Here is an 18,820-nt window from a genome sequence, read left to right as displayed (position 1 = left end):
GTGGCGTCTGGAAGCAATAGGCATGTACAGGTTTTGACAGGGCTTCCAGACTCCCCACGTCTTAGTCTGATCAGGCGTTTTTGGGATGTGCTTGAAAAATAAATTAGATGCATGTAGACCCCACCTTGGGACTCATTCATTGATTGTCTGTAACTGCTTTATCCAATTCAAGGTCACTGTGTGTCCAGAGTCTACCTGGAGTAACCAGACACAAGGCAGGTACACACCCTGATCAGGGTGCTAGTCCATCGCAGGGCATCACTCACACATTTATACCTATGTGCAGTTTGGATTGGCAAACCACACGCTAAAGTGGGTGACTGCAGGCGAACAAACTGAGACAACAAACCCCTCACAGTCACTAGAAACATAGTTTGAACCTATAAACCCAGGACCCTGGAGCTGTGTAACCGCGACACTACCACTGTTATCCCCACCTTGCAGCTTCTAAGATCAAATAGATCTGCTGCTAACACCTTGGTGCCAAATTCAGCTTGGGACAACTTCAGAGGTCTTGTGGAGTCCATGTCTTGAGAGGTCAGAGGTATTTTGGCAGCAGAAGGGGGACCTACAAAACATAGGCAGGACAACTTAAATTACCTCATTATATCAAAATCATTTACTTGAAAGCATTCAACCAATAGCTTCTAATATTAACATACACAGTCTGAGAGCCAAATTCTTTAATATTTAAACATTGAGATGTTATGAAACAATTTACATAAAGGTGTTTTTGTATTTTTACAAGTGTCACCCTGCATTAACCATGCGTCAGGACTGAAACAGTTCACTGTGTCTCGCTTCATAGGAAACATTTGAGGAACATCTCACTGATGGTTCGTGCAATTCTGCCATGCCCCACTTTTGTAGATGAGAATGTTTTTGCACCCCATCTTTCCACACCTCCCCCCAAATGACACATGGACACAACTTTTACTTCCAAGGTCCACTGGAATTCATTTATACATTTATACACAACTGCAGCTGCTAATTCAAAAGTGATTGTGCTTAACACTCACTGTTAAATAGTCCTTGCTCCTGAACAAAATGTAAATTATAAAACAGCTTCCTGAGAGAAAAGACCTTAAAGCTGCACATATGCTCTAAAAAATGACATATTTAATACCCACATCTCTTCAGTGACTGGTGTGAGCTTGCTTTGAGTTTTCCCTTTGGAAGTTGTGGCTTGAGAAACATCATCTGCCGCAAGTTTAGCCCCTCCCCCCAGAACAAAATAACATCACACTGGTGAAAATATCCTAATGTGAAGATTCCTGATGAACTAAACCCTACACTACAGCACCATCTGGTGATTAAAATGATCCGTAACTTGGAATTTTTAGAAATTGTTTTAGAAAACACCTGTAGTGCAGTTGCTCCTTGTTTCCATTACAATTAAACACACATATGTAGGGTTTTATTTTTTGAGAAAATGAGTGAAAATTTAAAACTTAAAAAGGGACTTATTAATGGAAACAATTTTAATATTCACTTTTATTTCTGCCAGGTCTGCTTTTGTAGCTGTGCTAATAATAGATATGATGTCAGAGGCTGATACAGAGCTACAAAACACAGCAGAACACATTTGCATTCACAGTTAAGGCAATCGAAAGATGATCATATCCAGAGAGACTGAAAAAATGCTTTTGTTTTTCAGAAAAACTAATTACTAGTAGAATCCAAAAGATACCTTAGGTTTAGCTGCTGCTAAATACAAAATCTGTACGGATGCCTAGACACAAAATGCTATGCTCATATACTACACTCTGTGGGAATGTCAAATGAATTAGGGTCAGGTCCATTTTTGGCTTTGTGGGCCAGCATTAGTGTTTTGCGTTTGATGCGGGACGCTACAGGAAGACAGTGAAGAGAAAGCAACAGACGAGTTATGTGGCTGGATTAGGAATATTGGGCCGCTGTGGCCTAATAGTTAGAGAAGAGGGCTTAGGACTGAAAGATCATTGGTTGTATTCCCAATGACTGGCAGGAAAATTGTGGGTGGTGGAACAACTGACCCTAGTTTGTGTCTTTGACCACGCATTAATTCTACCTCCTAAATATATATGTTGCCATATCAGTGACAATAGATTCAAAATGACTAGCAATACAGAGGACAGTGTTTACACTGCTGCTGCAGCTGATGGATTGTAACCTGATTAAGTGCGGCTGATTAAATTAAGACTTATGAGCAAACACTTAACAAAAATCATAAACAAAATTTTAGTGGATTTAATGAAATATTTTGGCTGTTCATCTTTCACAGGTTTCCTAGATTTTCCCTCAATATCCGCGATAGAGCGGCCTTAAGCCCCCTTTAAAAAACCCGCGAAGTAGCGAGGGATTACTGTAATTTGGAAATAAAATATCAACATTTGTAATACTTTTTAAACAAATGTCTGAATATTGATAAGTTACGGTTAATTTACGGTTGTTTGCAAAATAAGCGAATGTTTACACATTTGTTTCTTGTAAATGTTTGAAATTGTTGGATTGTACTAAAATGCAAATAAATATGATTTAAATATAATTAATATTAATATAACATTTATTTTGTTGCAATAGTTTGTTCCTGAAATTAATAATATTATTTTCAGTGTTTTTTTCATATCACCAGGAATATCGTTATCACCAGAAAACCCTGAAATATTGTGATATTATTTTAGGGTCATGTCACCCACCCCTAGATGTGACGTATGTTTCATAGACATTTTATTTCCAGTTTATAATAAAAAAATGTATTTGTGTCATATCTGTGATGTATTCACCCATACAGCTAGTAATCACACTGAATATATTTTACTGTTCATTCTTCTAATGCAAGGCAAGGCAAGGCAAGGCAAGTTTATTTATAGAGCACCTTTCATACAGAAGCAATTCAAAGTGCCACTTTCAGCTGGCAAACTGACTCCAGCAAGAAATGCTTTGGTCTTGCAATTAGTGTTATAGCCTCAACCCCTTGACTTCAGAGAGACCTGACCTCTGAGCATGCATGTCAGTCTGTGATACTGGAAGAGGCATTTCACATAGCATGGCAAACCTTGGTAACGCCTTACTGTGGTGCATTGCTCATTAAGGAACATGACTGAGGAAAAACATTTAATAAACTAACCCAGTCTGTATATTATAAAATGGGCTCTATGTACACTCACAACATGTTAACATGTAAAGTATCTATAATTCATTCATTGTCTGTAGTCCTTATCGCAGTGGGTCCAGAGCATACCTGGAATCATTGGGTGCAAGGCAGGAACACACCCTGGAGCGGGCGCCAGTCCTTCACAGGGCAACACACACATTTACTCACACACACACACACACACACACACACACAGACATTTTTGACTCCAATCCACCTACCAACATGTGTTTCTGGAGTATGGGAGGAAACTGGAGCACCCGGAGGAAACCCATGTAGACACAGGGAGAACACACCACACTCCTCACAGACAGTCACCCAGAGGAAACCCACGCAGACACAGAGAGAACACACCACACTCCTCACAGACAGTCACCCAGAGGAAACCCCCGTAGACACAGGGAGAATACACCAACTCCTCACAGACAGTCACCCGGAGGAAACCCACGCAGACACAGAGAGAACACACCACACTCCTCACAGACAGTCACCCCGAGGAAACCCACACAGACACCGGGAGAACACACCACACTCCTCACAGACAGTCACCCGGAGGAAACCCACGACACCTACCTGCTGCGCCACCATGCCGCCCAGTATCTATAATCAGAATAGAAAATTGGAACAAACCTAAAAATACGTGCATCATACTGCATCATCTCAGAGTCCATTTTCTGACAGACGTGAACAGATTTGAGATTTATTAAAGTTGAATTTATATATAAATAAACATTTTCAATCACACGTATATGACTTGACCTACCTATACGTTTCAGCAGTCTTCTTTGTGAGATTCAGGCACCAAATGGAAATGGGTTTCTATCGGCATGAAAAGTCAACCAAGAGTTTTTGGAATGAACACAGCAGCTGTGATTCTGTGAACCTGGTGTGAGATACTTTGCAGTCAAGAAAAAGGGAAGAAGTCAGTTCAATTCATCTGTTTACAGTAAGCAACGCTGCAGAACAATAAGACTCTTTCTGCCTTCAATCCTCCTTGCTAAGTCATGCTTAAAAGTTGGGAAGTCATAATTATGACATGCTACGAATTTAAGTAATTTTTCTACCCTTTTCCAACAGATACATAATACAGTTTCTGCAGTGCTGAGCCCAGAGTAGCAATGACATAAGATTTATTCTCCCTATTACAGGTCAGTAAAGTATCACAATGATTTTAAAGCTGTAATACTATGGTAAAATATCACATAGTGCTCCTTTAACACCACTTGTTCACTGTTCTGATTGGCTGTCCTGTTTTGTGCCTATGTGAATATTCATTTTTATTAAAGAACAAAACAAACATGTCTGCTGCCTATCTGGACTGGGAACATTGTTTTTCCAGTGTAACACATTAGCTGGGTGAGGCAGCATTTTGAAGCTCAACGTGAGCGTGATCCTGATGCAGTAGGCCCTTCAGGCTTTTCCTGTCTTTGTCTGCTCCCGCCAAGGAGCTTCCACAAGTTCAACAGAGCGGTTTTCACACTCGCTTGTTCCTGAAAATGGGAAAACCCTATAGCCGTTCTCATCAAGCAACGGCTGGACTCTGCTTGCCCAGTCAAGTTATTGTGCTTGAATCCTCCTCGTTCCTCGGAATGGAGGAGGAGCAGCGGCAGCTCATCGTCGGGAGTCGAAGGGGCTGTTGGGAAATCATACACAAAGCAGATGAGGGAAGAGCGATGTCGGCGCGTAGCACGGGGAAAGAGGGAGGGGTGAAACTGGGATCATAGATGAAGAGACCGGCTGTTATAAGTTGCATTTCACATATTTGTATTTCGGTACAAGTCTTGGTTTATCCACGTTGTTTTTTTTTTAATTATTATTAAAAAGGGATAGTCCTGTTCTTCTCTTCATCCGCCTGACAGCCTCGGTACGGTACAGTTGGCTCCTCTGAGTCCAGATAGACATCCTAGCTAACCTCTCCGCTCAAAAAAAAACAAAAAAAGGCCATTTTTCAGGCTTTTGTTCGCCATTTCTTTCACTGCGTCGTCGGAAATGTAGCTAATGCCACGTTTCCAGTTTCTAACGGTTTTCAAAAGTGAGCCGTTGACGTTTACATTTGAATTTCTCGCAGCTCGCGCGGTGGTTCTGTTTCTGCTGGAGAAGTGACCGATGCTCCGTGCTGACAGAATGGAGGAGTTTGTGACCGAGGAAGACGAGCCCTGGTACGACCAAAGAGACTTGGAGCAGGGTGAGTACAACGGCAATCTCTTTTCGTTAAACGGAGTGATGAGAGCGGGATTAAAACGTCCTGTTCGTGAAAAAGTACTTCTGAAAACGGGCTAAAGTGTTTATAGTAGGGATGGGGAGATTCACCGATTCACATCGGTGGTTCGGCACACATGTCTGCGATGCGACTGCACCGGTAGATTCAAGTTGCATCGGGTTTAATTTGCGGGCGAATTTACGGTGCATCGCCTCTAGCCTTTTTGCATCGGCAAATACCATGGTTAAATCGGGTGTTTTGTTTTGCAGTATTAATTCCTTATTGTAACGTATTTTCTGAGTCAACGTATTTTTTTATTGATTTCTTTTTTTTTCTGAGGCAACATAAATGCACCATCGTGTCCTCAGGCACGGACTCAAGCACGCAGACGTACACAACAAAAATGGAAGGAAACGAGAGCATTAGCAACGACAAAGAGATATTTAATGCACCAAAAAAGACACACAAATCAAACGTGTGACCATATTTTGGGTTTTTTTAAGCGAGGTGGTCAACTTAACAAGATGCACTCAATCTGCAAGCAATGCCGTGGGGCTATAAAATACGTTAGTAGCGCGACAAACCTGGTGACGGCACGACGGCATGGTGTGGAGTAGCAGATAAGTCTAGCAGACAATAGTATGTGTTGCAAATCATAATTTTCTCTATGCATATTTTTAATACTGCACTTTTGAAAACTGTTCATCTTATATGTTTTATACATTTTGTATAAATATAGACGGAGAATATAACTGAGTAATTCAACTGAATAAAATGTAATTCTCTGTCTGAATGTATTGAATTATGGATTTTTTATATTATGTATTGGTTTTACTCCATTGAAAACAACCAGATGCATACATCCCTCAGATTGTTACAGAGAGTAAAGCAGAATTGTGCTATTGAGTTAAGAAAACTGATGGGTTAGGCTAATACATCCTCAAACCTCAACTAACTGTATCGAATGATTACTTATAAAACCAAATCCTCTTATAATTAAGTCATATCGTTATCAAATCATTTTTGAATCGCATTGTATCCTGAACAGGGTTGATTTGTATCGCATCGTATCGACAAGGGTTTTCAGTGTATCGCAATTATATCGTATCGGTGGCAGTGTATCGAGATGCGTATCGAATCGACATTAGTGGTGAAGATATACATCCTTAGTTTATAGGCCTCGGCATAATGCCGCAGCACTGATGCCGTCATTTACAGAAGAAGACTGAAGATAAAGATGGAAGCCTGACGTGGTTTGTAACAAACATTTGCCTAGAACCATCTCAAATCACTTTGAAAACCCTCCATCGTCCGATGGCTTCCCCGATGACACCGACATTACATCATTGACAGTCCAGCTGCTGACACTTCCTCCTCAGTTTACATCTAAACGGTGCCCACCGTGACCGTGCAGGTTTGTTTTTGTGCAGGCCATGCCTTGGTCAAAAGGATATTAGAAGATTTTCTGTTGGATAAAGAACATCAGAATTGAAATTTTGAGGTTTATTTTCTAGTGGAAATTGGCGTAATGGTTTATCAAAAGACCCCTTCTCTCAGGAGGTATTTAGATTCCATAGAAACACATCACCGCTGGCCTGTGAAACTATTAGATCCTTTAAATGATCATGAGTTAATCAGAAAAATGCAAGAAAGTATAACAACAACCTTTAGAAACATGTGTAATCCTTCACCATAAGGTTTCTGATATATTCCAGCATCAAATGTATAAAAGTGAATAAAGCCTTTTGTTTCCCTGTGATATGAACTGCTGATTTCCCATTTCTTCTTGTCATTTTATATTATTTTCCACAGAATCTTTGTTCAAACTGAGAACGACACACAGTTCCCACACACACACACACAGAGACACACACATTTCTATCTTAAGCATCTCCACCATGCAAGCTCTTCTCCTCTATGCCTCTGCAGACCAATTATTTCAATTTTGTCAGAGCAACCAGGTCATGAATGAATTAAAAAAATGTCCCTCTCTCGCTCTCTGTGCTTAGAGTGATGTCACTGCTCTTTGTCTGTCCTCTGCTTATACTGCTTTGTCATAAAGTGCTGGGTTACAGGACAGGTTCGCAATATTTTCACTGCTGAGTACGGGAACATTTTGTTTGACTGGGTTTAAGAAGGTGTGATTTGACACCAGTTAAAGTTCATTGGCAGACACACACACACACACACACACACATTAATTACAGTTGGCTTTAAGAATACAAGACCAGTCAGAAAGGGAAAGGAATGCTTAGGGAGGGTGATTATCGTCATTTATGGCTTTTTTGGAAACTTGGAACTTGGCACAAAAAGCCCTTGGCCCTGAATGACCGTGGAGGAGTTGGAAGAGGAGTCATGTTAACTTTTTTCTAACAGCTGTATAAACCATTAAGAATTTGTTTAAACTGTAGATGAATACTAGGGCCGCACAATGATACGATATTATTGTTATCTTAGTATATTCGTTTAAAAAATCTGCATTGTATATTTAGATGTGAGCAGTATCTAAGTCTTAGTACAGTATCCTACTAAATAGTGATGCACAATACCACTTTTTCTTTTCCAATACCGATATCTCAGTATCTGCCGATACCAAGTACAGATACCAACTCTATCTTAGCTACTAGAGAGGTGCCTAAAAATCCAGATATTTATGTTGCTTTACTTAGATTTTATTTTGTTAAAGCAGTGCTCTGTATTATGCTAATAAGATATAAAAAGCTTAAAAGAACAACACTTCATTACTAACTGCACATTAAAAATGTAAAGCCATGAGAAGAATCAGTATTTCCACAGTGCAGTAACAAGTCTAGCCGGATTGAACCGTTTTTTACACTGTTATAAGGATAATTGTCACGACTGTGAAATGCAGTTTCTTAGGACTGCTGCTGACCTGTGTTAGCGTTCTTCTTTGTGGATGGATGAATGAAGTCAGTGTTCTTTGGCATGTCTTAAGCTGGGGTTACACCACACCACTTTAGCCCAATTTTAAACTTTTTTAACACATTTCAGACCTGTCGCAGCGTATCAAATATATCAAGCATATCAAACATTTATACGACCCAAATTTAGACGTAGTTGCATAGTGTAAATTCTCCAATCAACTCAAGGCTGAATAAGTCCCTTCAACAGCTGATGACAACAGAGCACAGAAAGTAAACACTGTCACATACAGTGAAGTGCTACAGCAGAGAACGGATTAAATGGTAAAACTATGAAAAACTACATTACATAGAGCTGGATGCACATCCCCAAATAAGTATTCCATTCCACCTTAAATGATAGAACACTGGTGTGCACTACGGCACTGTTTCTGAACCATTTAAGGTGGAATGAAACTGCAAGTATAAGATCCAGCTCCCGCTGCGGTGTGTATGGACCGCGCTGACTATGTTTTCCCGTCCTCGACTCAAAGACATTTTTACATGTTTTTCAACATGTTTTGAGCCCAACAGCCTTCCATAGTTTGGGGCGGTGTAGTGTTATCCCCAGTCGTGTAGTGTGTGTGTGTGACATTTTCCCAGTCTTTGTAGAAATCGACAAATAACAGTTGTGTTTTGTCGTGTCAGTTTGTTTATAATCTGCCCCAACTTTAAATTAGAGCTGCATCTAGCAACACACGACCTGCTTCATGGGGTGTGTCCCAAAAAGTGCCCTGTGTATTACATGTAGGAAATAGTGAGAAGTGGGCCATTTCCACCACACCTATGGTACTGGTGCTGTCTGTAGCCAACACTGATACTGTGTTTAAGAATATTAGGAAAGTGATCTACCACTACTGACTGTTGTTGTAATTTGCTTTAAAATATGGACAATACAGGTTCCACATTTTAGCTGTGACCTTTTTGAAGAGGTATGTACTCCCTTTGGTTATATACTGAAAATGTATCAGTGCATCTTACACACATGGTTGTCTGTACAGTTATACATACCTCAGAGTGTGTTTCTCTGTGAGTAATAGGCATTGGTCTGTCCTTGATTTTAATTTCTCTGTTTGCATTAGATTAATTTGTCGGCTCGCTGTGACTGCTTTACATTGATCCTATTGATTTTACTGTGAGTTTACAAGGACTGAATAAAGATGCCACCGCCTTCTGACACGTAAAACAGAAGGTGTTCATTCTTCAGAACCATGCGGACCTGTTTTGGAAATACATTTCAGGCCAAAGGTGTACTCTGGCTCAATGAGATCAGCAGTAACTTAATTCACTATTCTCTGAATCACTGCTGCTAAAGGCTGCGTGGCAATTACATACACACATGCTTTTCTTTTCTGGAAAATTCCTATCGATTTGTCTTAGTAAGTCCTGCACATGCAGAGGAAGAGCACGGGGAGCAATCAATCAGGAAAGTAATGGCGGCTTTATCGCCTGTAGTGGAAAAGCCTGAAATTTAATAGGTTAAAGTAGGTCAGCGTTGAAGACAGAAACCAAACTGCCAGATTTCTGGGATCTCTCTGAATTGATGGTGTTGGTCTTTGTGGGTTCTCATTACTGTGACCTTGGGCCAGGTTATAGTTTTGTACTGCAGTGTGATTAACGGACTGACTGAACAAGCAGCTTTGAGTTCCATCAGAACGCTGGCTCTGGAGGAAAAAGAGGTGGGAGGTGGATCACGCAGTGGGCATAACGGAATCTTTCTCTATTCTGCATTATTCAGTATTTGATTAAGTCTGGGCTGATCTGATTAGATACTGGATGGGGATTAGCTCTGTAGCGGGTGGTGGGAGTGACTGGCTCCATCCCATACACAGCATGACAATAGCTTTCTCACTAAGGAGCACTGGTGTGTGTGTGTGGTTTCTTTGATGGGGTAGATTTTCTTGTTTTTTATTTTGATATTTATAAGGTGTATTAGTATTAGTGATTTAAAAAATAAATAAAAAACTAACAAACAAACAACAACAACCCAGATGGGTCCAAACGGGTGTTTAATAATGTAATTTATAATTTGAGACTAGCTCCTGTGGCAGTATTTTTGTTTGACCATGGACTGACACACCTTATTGTTTTAGACACAGTGTGATCATAATAACTGCTTTTAGTGACCGTGCACAAGCGGGAGTTCACTACAGGAAACGACCAAAGCTCGGCTCGCTGGTGTCACTCAGACATTTAAACTCTTCATTTCTAACCACCTCCATGCAGCCTGCAAGAGTTTAACTTGATTTTTATTTTATTTCCTTTATCATTCTTTTATTTGGATTTTGATTGTTTTTATTAACAGTATTGTTTCTTTTACTTTCTCTTTTTAGTCTTAAGTTATGCTCCTACTCAGTTATGAATTTTACTCACTTATTTATCTTTATTTTGTCTATTTTTTGTTGTAGTTTATTTAAATGTGATTCATTCTCTTTTATAATACCTTTGTCTTGATTTTATTGTCATACACGTGTGGGCTTAGCCATGACTTTGGGCGGCACGGTGGCTTGGTGGTTAGCACGTTCGCCTCCCAGCGCTGGGATCTTGGGTTCAAGTCCCATCTGGGTGGAGTTTCCATGTTCTCCCCGTGTCTGCGTGGGTTTCCTCCGGGGGCTCCGGTTTCCTCCCACAGTCCAAAAAAAACATGGAGGGTAGGTGAATTGGCTTCTCTAATAACTGTCCTGGTGTGTGAATGAATGTCTGTATGTGTGAGCCCAGATATGGATTGGCGCTCTGTCCTGGGTTAAACCCTAGTGCCCGATGCAGTCCTCCAGGTGGACGGTCGTTTCTGGTTGAGAGTACGCTGTGCGCATTTGGCTGCCGCTTCTCGCCAGTGTGTGTGAATTGAGCGTTCTGAGCAGTGTAGATTGTAAAGCGTCCTTGGGTGTCTAGAAAGGCGCTATATAAGTGTAACGATAATAATAATAATGACTGAAATCTTCGGAGCTAAAAGGCTTGTATGCGCAGCTACTTTGAGGTATTGTGCAAGTGATGCCTTGTTGTGAAAGGTGCAGCAGGTTAGTGCACGCGGTGCTGAAGTGTGGCCCTCGGGCACAGGGTGAATGAGAGATGGTGCGGATGTGTGTTTTGGTGTTTGGTCTTTGATTAGTCAGCCAGGAAGTGTAAGATCCCAGATGCAATGTAATTAGCTTCCTCTGCACCTACATTCATCGCTATTATTAGATTATTTGGTTCATCAAGCCTTACTTGAACTTACAACATTGTTAACACATTCAGGAAATTCTGATGTTGATATTCTTCAATCGGGCATTAATTCTTTAGTTACGTTGGGACTGATTTGAGTGAGATATTGTTTTGCTTCATGGTCAAGACCGATCCGTAGCTGTTAAAGTTACCCACTTGCTACCCTATAGGTGCCTGCATAGAAACGTCTCAGCAGTCCATCAGCACTCGGGAGCTTCCTCTTTATCTGCTTGCCTTTGTGGGGAGTTTCAGAACAAAGAGCCGTGACACAGAGACCCACAGAGTGGGGGAGGGAGTGGATCGGGAATCTAGAGTTTTCTGCCTACTGTGGGATTTTAAATAGATAATCTGATATTTCCAACCTAATCTCTATTTGCCACATGTGTAACATAAGATTGAACACGGACGGCATGATTGCTGTGGTTAGTAAAAGAGCAGAGAACTTTATATATAAAAAAAAAGGAATAGTTAGTGAACTGCCTTCTTTTATAACCTTCCCCTTATTTTGGAGACTCGGAAAGTGTCCGTAGGTGTGTGTGAGTGTGTGTCACCTTGTGAGACACTGGCACCCCCTTCAGGGTGTGACCTCACCTCGCGTCCAGTGACTCCGGGTCGGCGCCGAACCCACCGCAACACTGAACGGGATAAGGGTTACAGACAATGAACAAATTAATGTTTGTCTTGGAGCAGCCTATATTTGAATGAAAATGGTGTTGGATTTTGACTGAATTATTTAAAACTTCAAATTAAATGATAGAAAAGCTACAACTACTTCACTTTGGTGTCAGTTTTATTTAAGCGTATTATTTAATTCAAAAAACTACCTTCCTGTTCGATCTCATTATCTACTGTTCCACTCCGTCTCCAGCCTGAGGACCCCAGGGATCGATGCAAACACACACACACACACACACGTATTCTATGTGCTCTATGAAGACAGCAGTACCGTGTGTTACTATGTATGATTTATGTGTAAGCTGCTCTGTGGTCCAGTGTTACTGCTGTTTTATTTTGTTGCTGAAACAATGTATTTCATGATAAATCACTGCAGTCGTATCTGTGCAAAGAGGTCAATGATTTTAACCTCACTAAGCCTTCCCTGTACACCTTCTATCTCCCAGTGTTGCTTCCTTTGTGTGGATGTTCTCTCTCTGCTTTGTATATACAGTGTGTCTGAGTCGACAGGACCGTGTTGGTGTCTCTGATTGGCTGCATGTGGATGTTCTGATGTGTGGCTTTGTATTAGACTGTCTCTAGTGACAGGAAATGATGATGCACAGATAGTAACAACAGAAACTGTGATGTCTCATCATAAAATACATTTATATTGTCAGAATAACAGTGGTGATCTGGCACAGGAAGGAGAGATGGATGTATGTGGCATTTAACTGTTACAAGAAAACATCAAATCTGTTCCTTCAGCTAGTAGTTCGGGGAAATACAGACACGAGGAGTGTCTCTGTAAATCTCAGACTCAGCATGTCCGCTTCACTGCTTAACTTGGTTTTCTCTTTCCTTTTTTTTCTCCTTTATCCTTTCTTTTTTCTTCATTAAAGGCTAAGCACCACTTAATGGACCTCCATGAATATTCCACATTATTGTAGTTACTGACAGATATAAGTATGAATTAAAATGAAAATAGCAGCTTAATTTGCTTTAAAACTGACAATTTTATTAAATTGACGGAAAAACCCGAGCTCTCTACGGAAATTCTCGAACGCGATTGTGACATCACTGGTGGACAACAGCTGAACAACGCCGCGGTAAAACACCGTTATGACTGACTGTTATGACAGTATATAGCTAAATAACCAACATTATTCATGACAATAGCCTAGCAATAAGCTAAACTCAAATTTAGAGGTACCGTTATTCTTGTAAATGTGATTGAAGTCGAACTCGAATTCATCCGACACTATAAACCTCCGTAATGCAGCTACGTAGCCGAGTATAATCTGAGCCACCGAGTTTAGCGAGTCAAGCTAACGTTAACTAACACCAACTAAAACAGGCGAAGTGAGTGTCCTTACCCTGTTTACCTCCATGTTACAGAGGCTCTTGAACACCTTTCGTTGGTGTCCTTACATGTCCATATTGTTGGAAAAGCGCCAGGGACCAACGGTTTTAAACCTTATTCCTTCAATTAGTAAGAAATAACATGTTTTCTGACTATCAATAAACACAAGTTAGGAACTCAAACTCCACTGTATTTATTTGTTTGACACTTTCATAGAGCTGCTGCTTAGCTTTTAATGGCCTCTTGACTGATGTCAGTGCAGCTTGCATTAATCAGAGTAAAGATAAAGGATTAGGAAATGACCGTCTTTGGGGTGGAATTAAATGAGACGTTCTGTCCCCCATGTTTATTCTCTGTGGCACACACTGAACTAGGGATTTGGACCTAAAATAATATCAGGGTATTGTTTGTGATAATGGTATTCTTGGCAATGTAACAGAACACTGAAACATATTTTATTAATTTCAAGACCAAACTATTACAACACAAATGTTAAATATTTATTTTCGTAGAAATGTAACAGTTTCAAAAACAGGAACAAAAATGTTAACAACAGTAATTTACTATGATTTTGATTTTGTAAAAAATAAAGCTACCACTAAATTAAAGTTCAGAAAATGTAGGGCAGGTGTAAAAATGTTGAATGAAAACACTTTGTGTTCATCGCTGTGATGTAATGAATGTATGTCATTAAAGGTGTAACATTAACAAATCAGAACACTACTATCATCATAATATCCAGTTTTATCATTTCAGAATGTAGATGAATTTTATCATGAACGATTTGATGTGGCACAGCACTATTCTGCACACGACGTGAATATCTCACCCTGAAAACTGAATTATTCTTTTGTGAATCCGCGTTATTAGATTAAATGTAAAAGCTCCGAATACAAGTGCAACTAAAGGAAGGGACCAAAAATAGTAGTGTGACCAACCCCCACAGCTCCTTTACACAGTGCTAAACTGTTAACCGCTAGCATTTGCTCATTCTGAGAAAGAGACTAGCACTAAACACTTTGGACAAAATGTCTGATTGTGATTTTTCTGATAATTCTACATAAATATATACTATATGAAATATATACTATATGTTATTATGCGTGCCTCTATCCACTAATGACAGCTAGTGTACCTGGCTTTTACTGTTCTGTTAAAATGGGGGAACCCCAAAATAGCGCACTCTATCGTGAAGTTTCAGACACACATTAGTTATTTTTATGTTCTTAGTACAGTGATTGGTTGCCTCTGATTGGTCTAACTCTTAGACAGAAGCTGCATGTCCCCATTTAAACCTGAAGACAGTGTTCTACATAATGTACGTTATAAAACGCAACACATGCATTTTGAGAATTTTCAGCCTTACAATGAACTACTCTTTCAAACTCTGAACTGCTCTAAATGTGCCTTGGCCTCTCCCCATCTGTGCCTCTTTTCCCTGATATTGTCTGTCTTTCTTTGTCTCCGTCAGATCTGCACTTGGCAGCGGAGCTGGGGAAGACCCTGCTGGAGCGCAATAAGGAGTTGGAGGACTCACTGCAGCAGATGTACATCAACAATGAGGAGCAGGTGCAAGAGATTGAGGTACGGCCCTAGCTGGGGTAAAGTTTATGGGAAAGAGAATCAAGCCATTTGGGGCCATTCAAGCTGTTCGTAAACGAAGAAGCCCTCTCAGATCTCATGACTTTAATCAGAAGCTTTGTTGGGAAATTGAACAGGAGGCCTTGTACACACTGGCCTTCAATGTCAAATAACCTCTCGTTAAAAGAGAATAGCGTAAAATTTGATGTGAAAAGTCGAAACTGGAATTGTCTTGATTTGTCAGTGTGTATTTATAATTTATTTTTTGTGAATGCTCTGTTCTCTATATAAACTACACATACGTTTCTCTATAGGGAATAGTGTGTGTGTGTGTGTGTATGGGTGGGAGTGTGGGTTGGGGGCCAAGGGTCTGCATCTCTCCTGTCACGGTGCCAGATCTGTCAGTCGTCGCCGCTACAGAAAGACTTAGGAACAATGAGGGGTTTGTTACGATAAATTTACTTCTGTTCTCCACCATCGTTACGCAATGGCTGTATTGGTGAAGTAGGCATTGTGACGGCCGATGAATCGTTGGTCCTGGTGCAGGGCATGTACAGCGGTTCTCAAAGGTTTGATTTCCACCGGTCACTGTTTTGTTTATTTACTTTCAGCAAATTACACTTTTAAATGTATTCTGTTTTTTAAAGAGGCTTTCATGCTGGTGTTTTGCAACTCCTGAATATTTCAGCCACAAAAGTACTTAAGCATTCTTAAGAGCATTTTAGATGCTTGTATATTTCCACTATGTAAGCACTTCTTAGAGCCTAAGGACTCTTCACAGAATGAAAGAACCAAGAGATTTAACGTAAGTATTTTTACAGGTATTCCTCGCATTCTCTTGTAGCCGCCGTAATCAAACGTGTGGAAGACGAATACCTCGACTGAAACAAGTCATGAATTATCTCATAATTAAGTTTCTCGTATTTGATTTGGTATCTCAATGATGAGTGTTTCTAATACTTACGACTATTATCCAAGTCAAAATCGTAAGAAGTTTTCTATATTTATGACAGACCATGTCTTTTTTCCCCCCAAGTCGAAGAAAAAGGCTTCTGTACAAATGTATCTGATTTAGAAAGAGAATTCCTGTTCTTTTCCTTGTCCAGTACTTGTCCAAGCAGCTGGAGATGCTGCGAGAGATGAACGAGCAACACGCAAAAGTGTACGAGCAGCTAGACGTGACAGCACGTGAGCTGGAGATCACGAATGAAAAACTTGTCCTGGAGAGCAAGGGCTCACAGCAGAAAATCGACCGGTGAGTCGCAGCTCCATGACTTTGACACTGATATCGATCCCATTCCAAAATCTGTGGTCAACACTCCGTTATTTCCACGGATAGTGACCCTTCTGGCTCTGACACATATCGTATGATTGTGTGCGTACAGGTTGACGAGTACCATGGAGGTGCTGCAGGGCCAGGTGGACACACTCACTGCTCGTGTGGAGGAACTGCGCTCACTCGAGGAACTTCGGGTTCGCAGGGAGAAGAAGGAGAGAAGGAAGACTGTGCACTCTTTCCCCTGTTTAAAGGAACTTTGCACTGCACCCAGGTCTCACCTCATCTCCTTTCTGACCAAGAAAACTTAGCTGAAAAATTAGTACATGGCTGTAATTTCAAATGTCATAGTTATTCCTAAATTAACAGGTGTGCAAGGTCAAGTGTCGTCAGCCACAACACAACTGTGCCTAACCCTAGGAATGCACGAGTAGTAATAGTACCTACCTAGAGGTCTTATTTTTCATTTGTAGTTCATTTTTTAAAAATAAATTTTAGTTTTCAGAAATCACAGTTGTTTGAAATTAAGAAGAAGCTTAGTGTCAGAAGAAAATGACAGTTTGACTTTTATTGATCCCCTCAGGGAAATTGCTTCTCTGCATTTGACCCGTCCGTGATAGTGAACACACAAACACACACTAGTGAGCACTTCTTCACACACACTAGTGAGCAGTGAGAACACAACTGAAGCAGGGGGCTGGCAACCACCTCGCTGCCCGGGGAGCAGTTTGGGGGTTAGGTGCCTTGCTCAAGGGCACTTAAGCCATGAATTAACCATTTCCTTCCCGGCCCCAGAATTGAACCGGCGACCCTCCGGCCTCAAGCTCGCTTCTTTAACCTCAGTGCGTAGTGTTTGATGGCCTCTACATTCAGATTGTTGGAGGTAAAATAGTAGAAAATGCTTTTATTAATTGTCAGGCACCTGAACTGTAAAACTAAAGATATCAAAAATGGGGATTATGTATTTTTTCCTTTTTCAAGTACATTTGATACTTGCCAAACTATTGCAACATTTATCTACAGCATCTCAAGCGTGAGCCTAGCCCTTCAAATGTTTACATAAGAATAAAGGTGAAGTGCGGGAAGTAGTGTAGGAAGTAAACCTTCAGCAGAAAACTCTGTTCTGGTTTTCTTTCAGGTACGAAGATGGCTTTACGGTGTCTGATCCCGGTAGCGGCGACCTTCAGAAGCGGCCCTCTGTGGATGAGGAAAACGAGCAGCTGCGCGCAATGGTAGCGTCCCTCCGGGCCTCCGTGGCAGCCGAACGAGGTCGACGTGAAAACGCTGAGCGCGAGTGTGCCGCTGTGCTGCAGGAGTTTGAGCGTCTGGAGCAGCGGTTGCTGGGGGCTGAGGGGTGCCAGCAACGGGTCCACGAGCTGGAGGCTGAGCTTCAAGAAATGCAGCAGCTGCGCAGGTCACGCGCTCGCCTGCTGACCGGCGAGGACGGGCTGGAGCAGACACTGCTCAACAGCGCTCCAGAGACGGACACACCAGAGGATGCGTCTGCTTTAGCACAGGAGGATGGAGGCTCTGGAGAGCCGCCAGTGCGCAAGAGCTGCAGTGACACAGCTCTGGACGTCATCTCCGCAGTGGACGCCACAGGCAGACGCAAGGGCAGCTACGCACTCCACGCCAACGGTGTGCGCAAGCGGGGCATGTCTATCCTGCGCGAGGTGGACGAGCAGTATCACGCACTTCTGGAGAAATATGAGGAGCTACTGGGCAAGTGTAGGCGCCACGAGGAGAGTCTTCGGCACGCCGAGGTGCAGACGTCCCGTCCCGTGTCAAGGGATCCATCCATGAAGGAGTGCAAAGCCAACGAGCCTCGGGCGCTGCCCCAGACTCCACCTTCCACACCCGAGGCCATGGAGGGCATCAGCAGGCAGGTGGAAGCTGTGGACAAGCGGCTGAGCCAGAACACGCCTGAATACAAGGCCCTGTTCAAGGAAATCTTCTCACGCCTGCAGAAGACCAAGAGCGATATCAACTCCACCAAAGGGAGGAAGGGTGGGAAATAACTTTGATGGTGGTTTTCGGAGAGAAGCGTGCCACGAGACGTGTATCAGTCGACCTAGGGGTTCTGAAACCCGCTTCTCTGCAGTGTTTAATATCCCCTACCTCAACACACTTGGTTCAGCTCATGAAGGCATGATGACTAGCTTGATCAGTGGGGTTGGGTTAATGGAAAATTTAAATCCTGCAGGGTCTTAATCGCTATAAAGCCAGCTTTAGAAAGGCATTCAAAAAAGGCGACTTTAAACTAGTGTAAGCTTCTAGCTAGTGTAGCATACCGGATTTCTCTTGCCAAGTTGGTCCACCTAATTTCAAGATGAGCGCCAACAACACTGACCTTGGTTGTTGTTTCATTTACAGTTCAAATGTTTGATTACTTGTACTTTTACTGGAATTCAGTATCTATTTTGAGATGAAGCAGTACACTGCTGATTATTCAGTTTCTCAACTCTCACGCATCACCTGCACCACT

General features: G+C 41.6%; 2 protein-coding genes across 4 annotated transcripts in view; one reads left to right on the top strand and one right to left on the bottom strand.

The window, feature by feature from the left end:
• recql5 (RecQ helicase-like 5) overlaps positions 1-466 on the bottom strand; it is a 37,606-nt gene extending 37,140 nt beyond the window's left edge. Inside the window, exon 1 of the mRNA XM_066642362.1 lies at positions 438-466. The gene's annotated coding sequence lies outside the window, so the exon portion shown is untranslated. The remainder of the gene's footprint in view (positions 1-437) is intronic.
• A 3,472-nt stretch (positions 467-3,938) lies between these two features.
• On the top strand, positions 3,939-18,800 carry cdr2l (cerebellar degeneration-related protein 2-like). Of its 3 annotated transcripts, XM_066642365.1 has the most exons (7): positions 4,025-4,082; positions 4,214-4,284; positions 5,205-5,321; positions 14,950-15,062; positions 16,166-16,314; positions 16,445-16,609; positions 17,474-18,800. In XM_066642365.1, exons 3-7 carry the CDS (start codon positions 5,243-5,245, stop codon positions 18,351-18,353), a joined length of 1,386 nt encoding a protein of 461 aa, XP_066498462.1. In that variant the 5' UTR covers positions 4,025-4,082; positions 4,214-4,284; positions 5,205-5,242; the 3' UTR covers positions 18,354-18,800. The 3 variants fall into 3 exon arrangements, with proteins under 3 accessions (XP_066498461.1, XP_066498462.1, XP_066498460.1); XM_066642364.1 differs by having other exon boundaries at positions 3,939-4,284; XM_066642363.1 differs by lacking the exons at positions 4,025-4,082; positions 4,214-4,284 and adding an exon at positions 4,318-5,000.
• The last annotated feature ends 20 nt before the right edge of the window (positions 18,801-18,820 follow it).

This window comes from Hoplias malabaricus, chromosome 13 (assembly GCF_029633855.1).
Source record: "Hoplias malabaricus isolate fHopMal1 chromosome 13, fHopMal1.hap1, whole genome shotgun sequence".
Taxonomy (NCBI): domain Eukaryota; kingdom Metazoa; phylum Chordata; class Actinopteri; order Characiformes; family Erythrinidae; genus Hoplias; species Hoplias malabaricus.
This window is presented reverse-complemented; position numbering and strand designations above follow the sequence as displayed.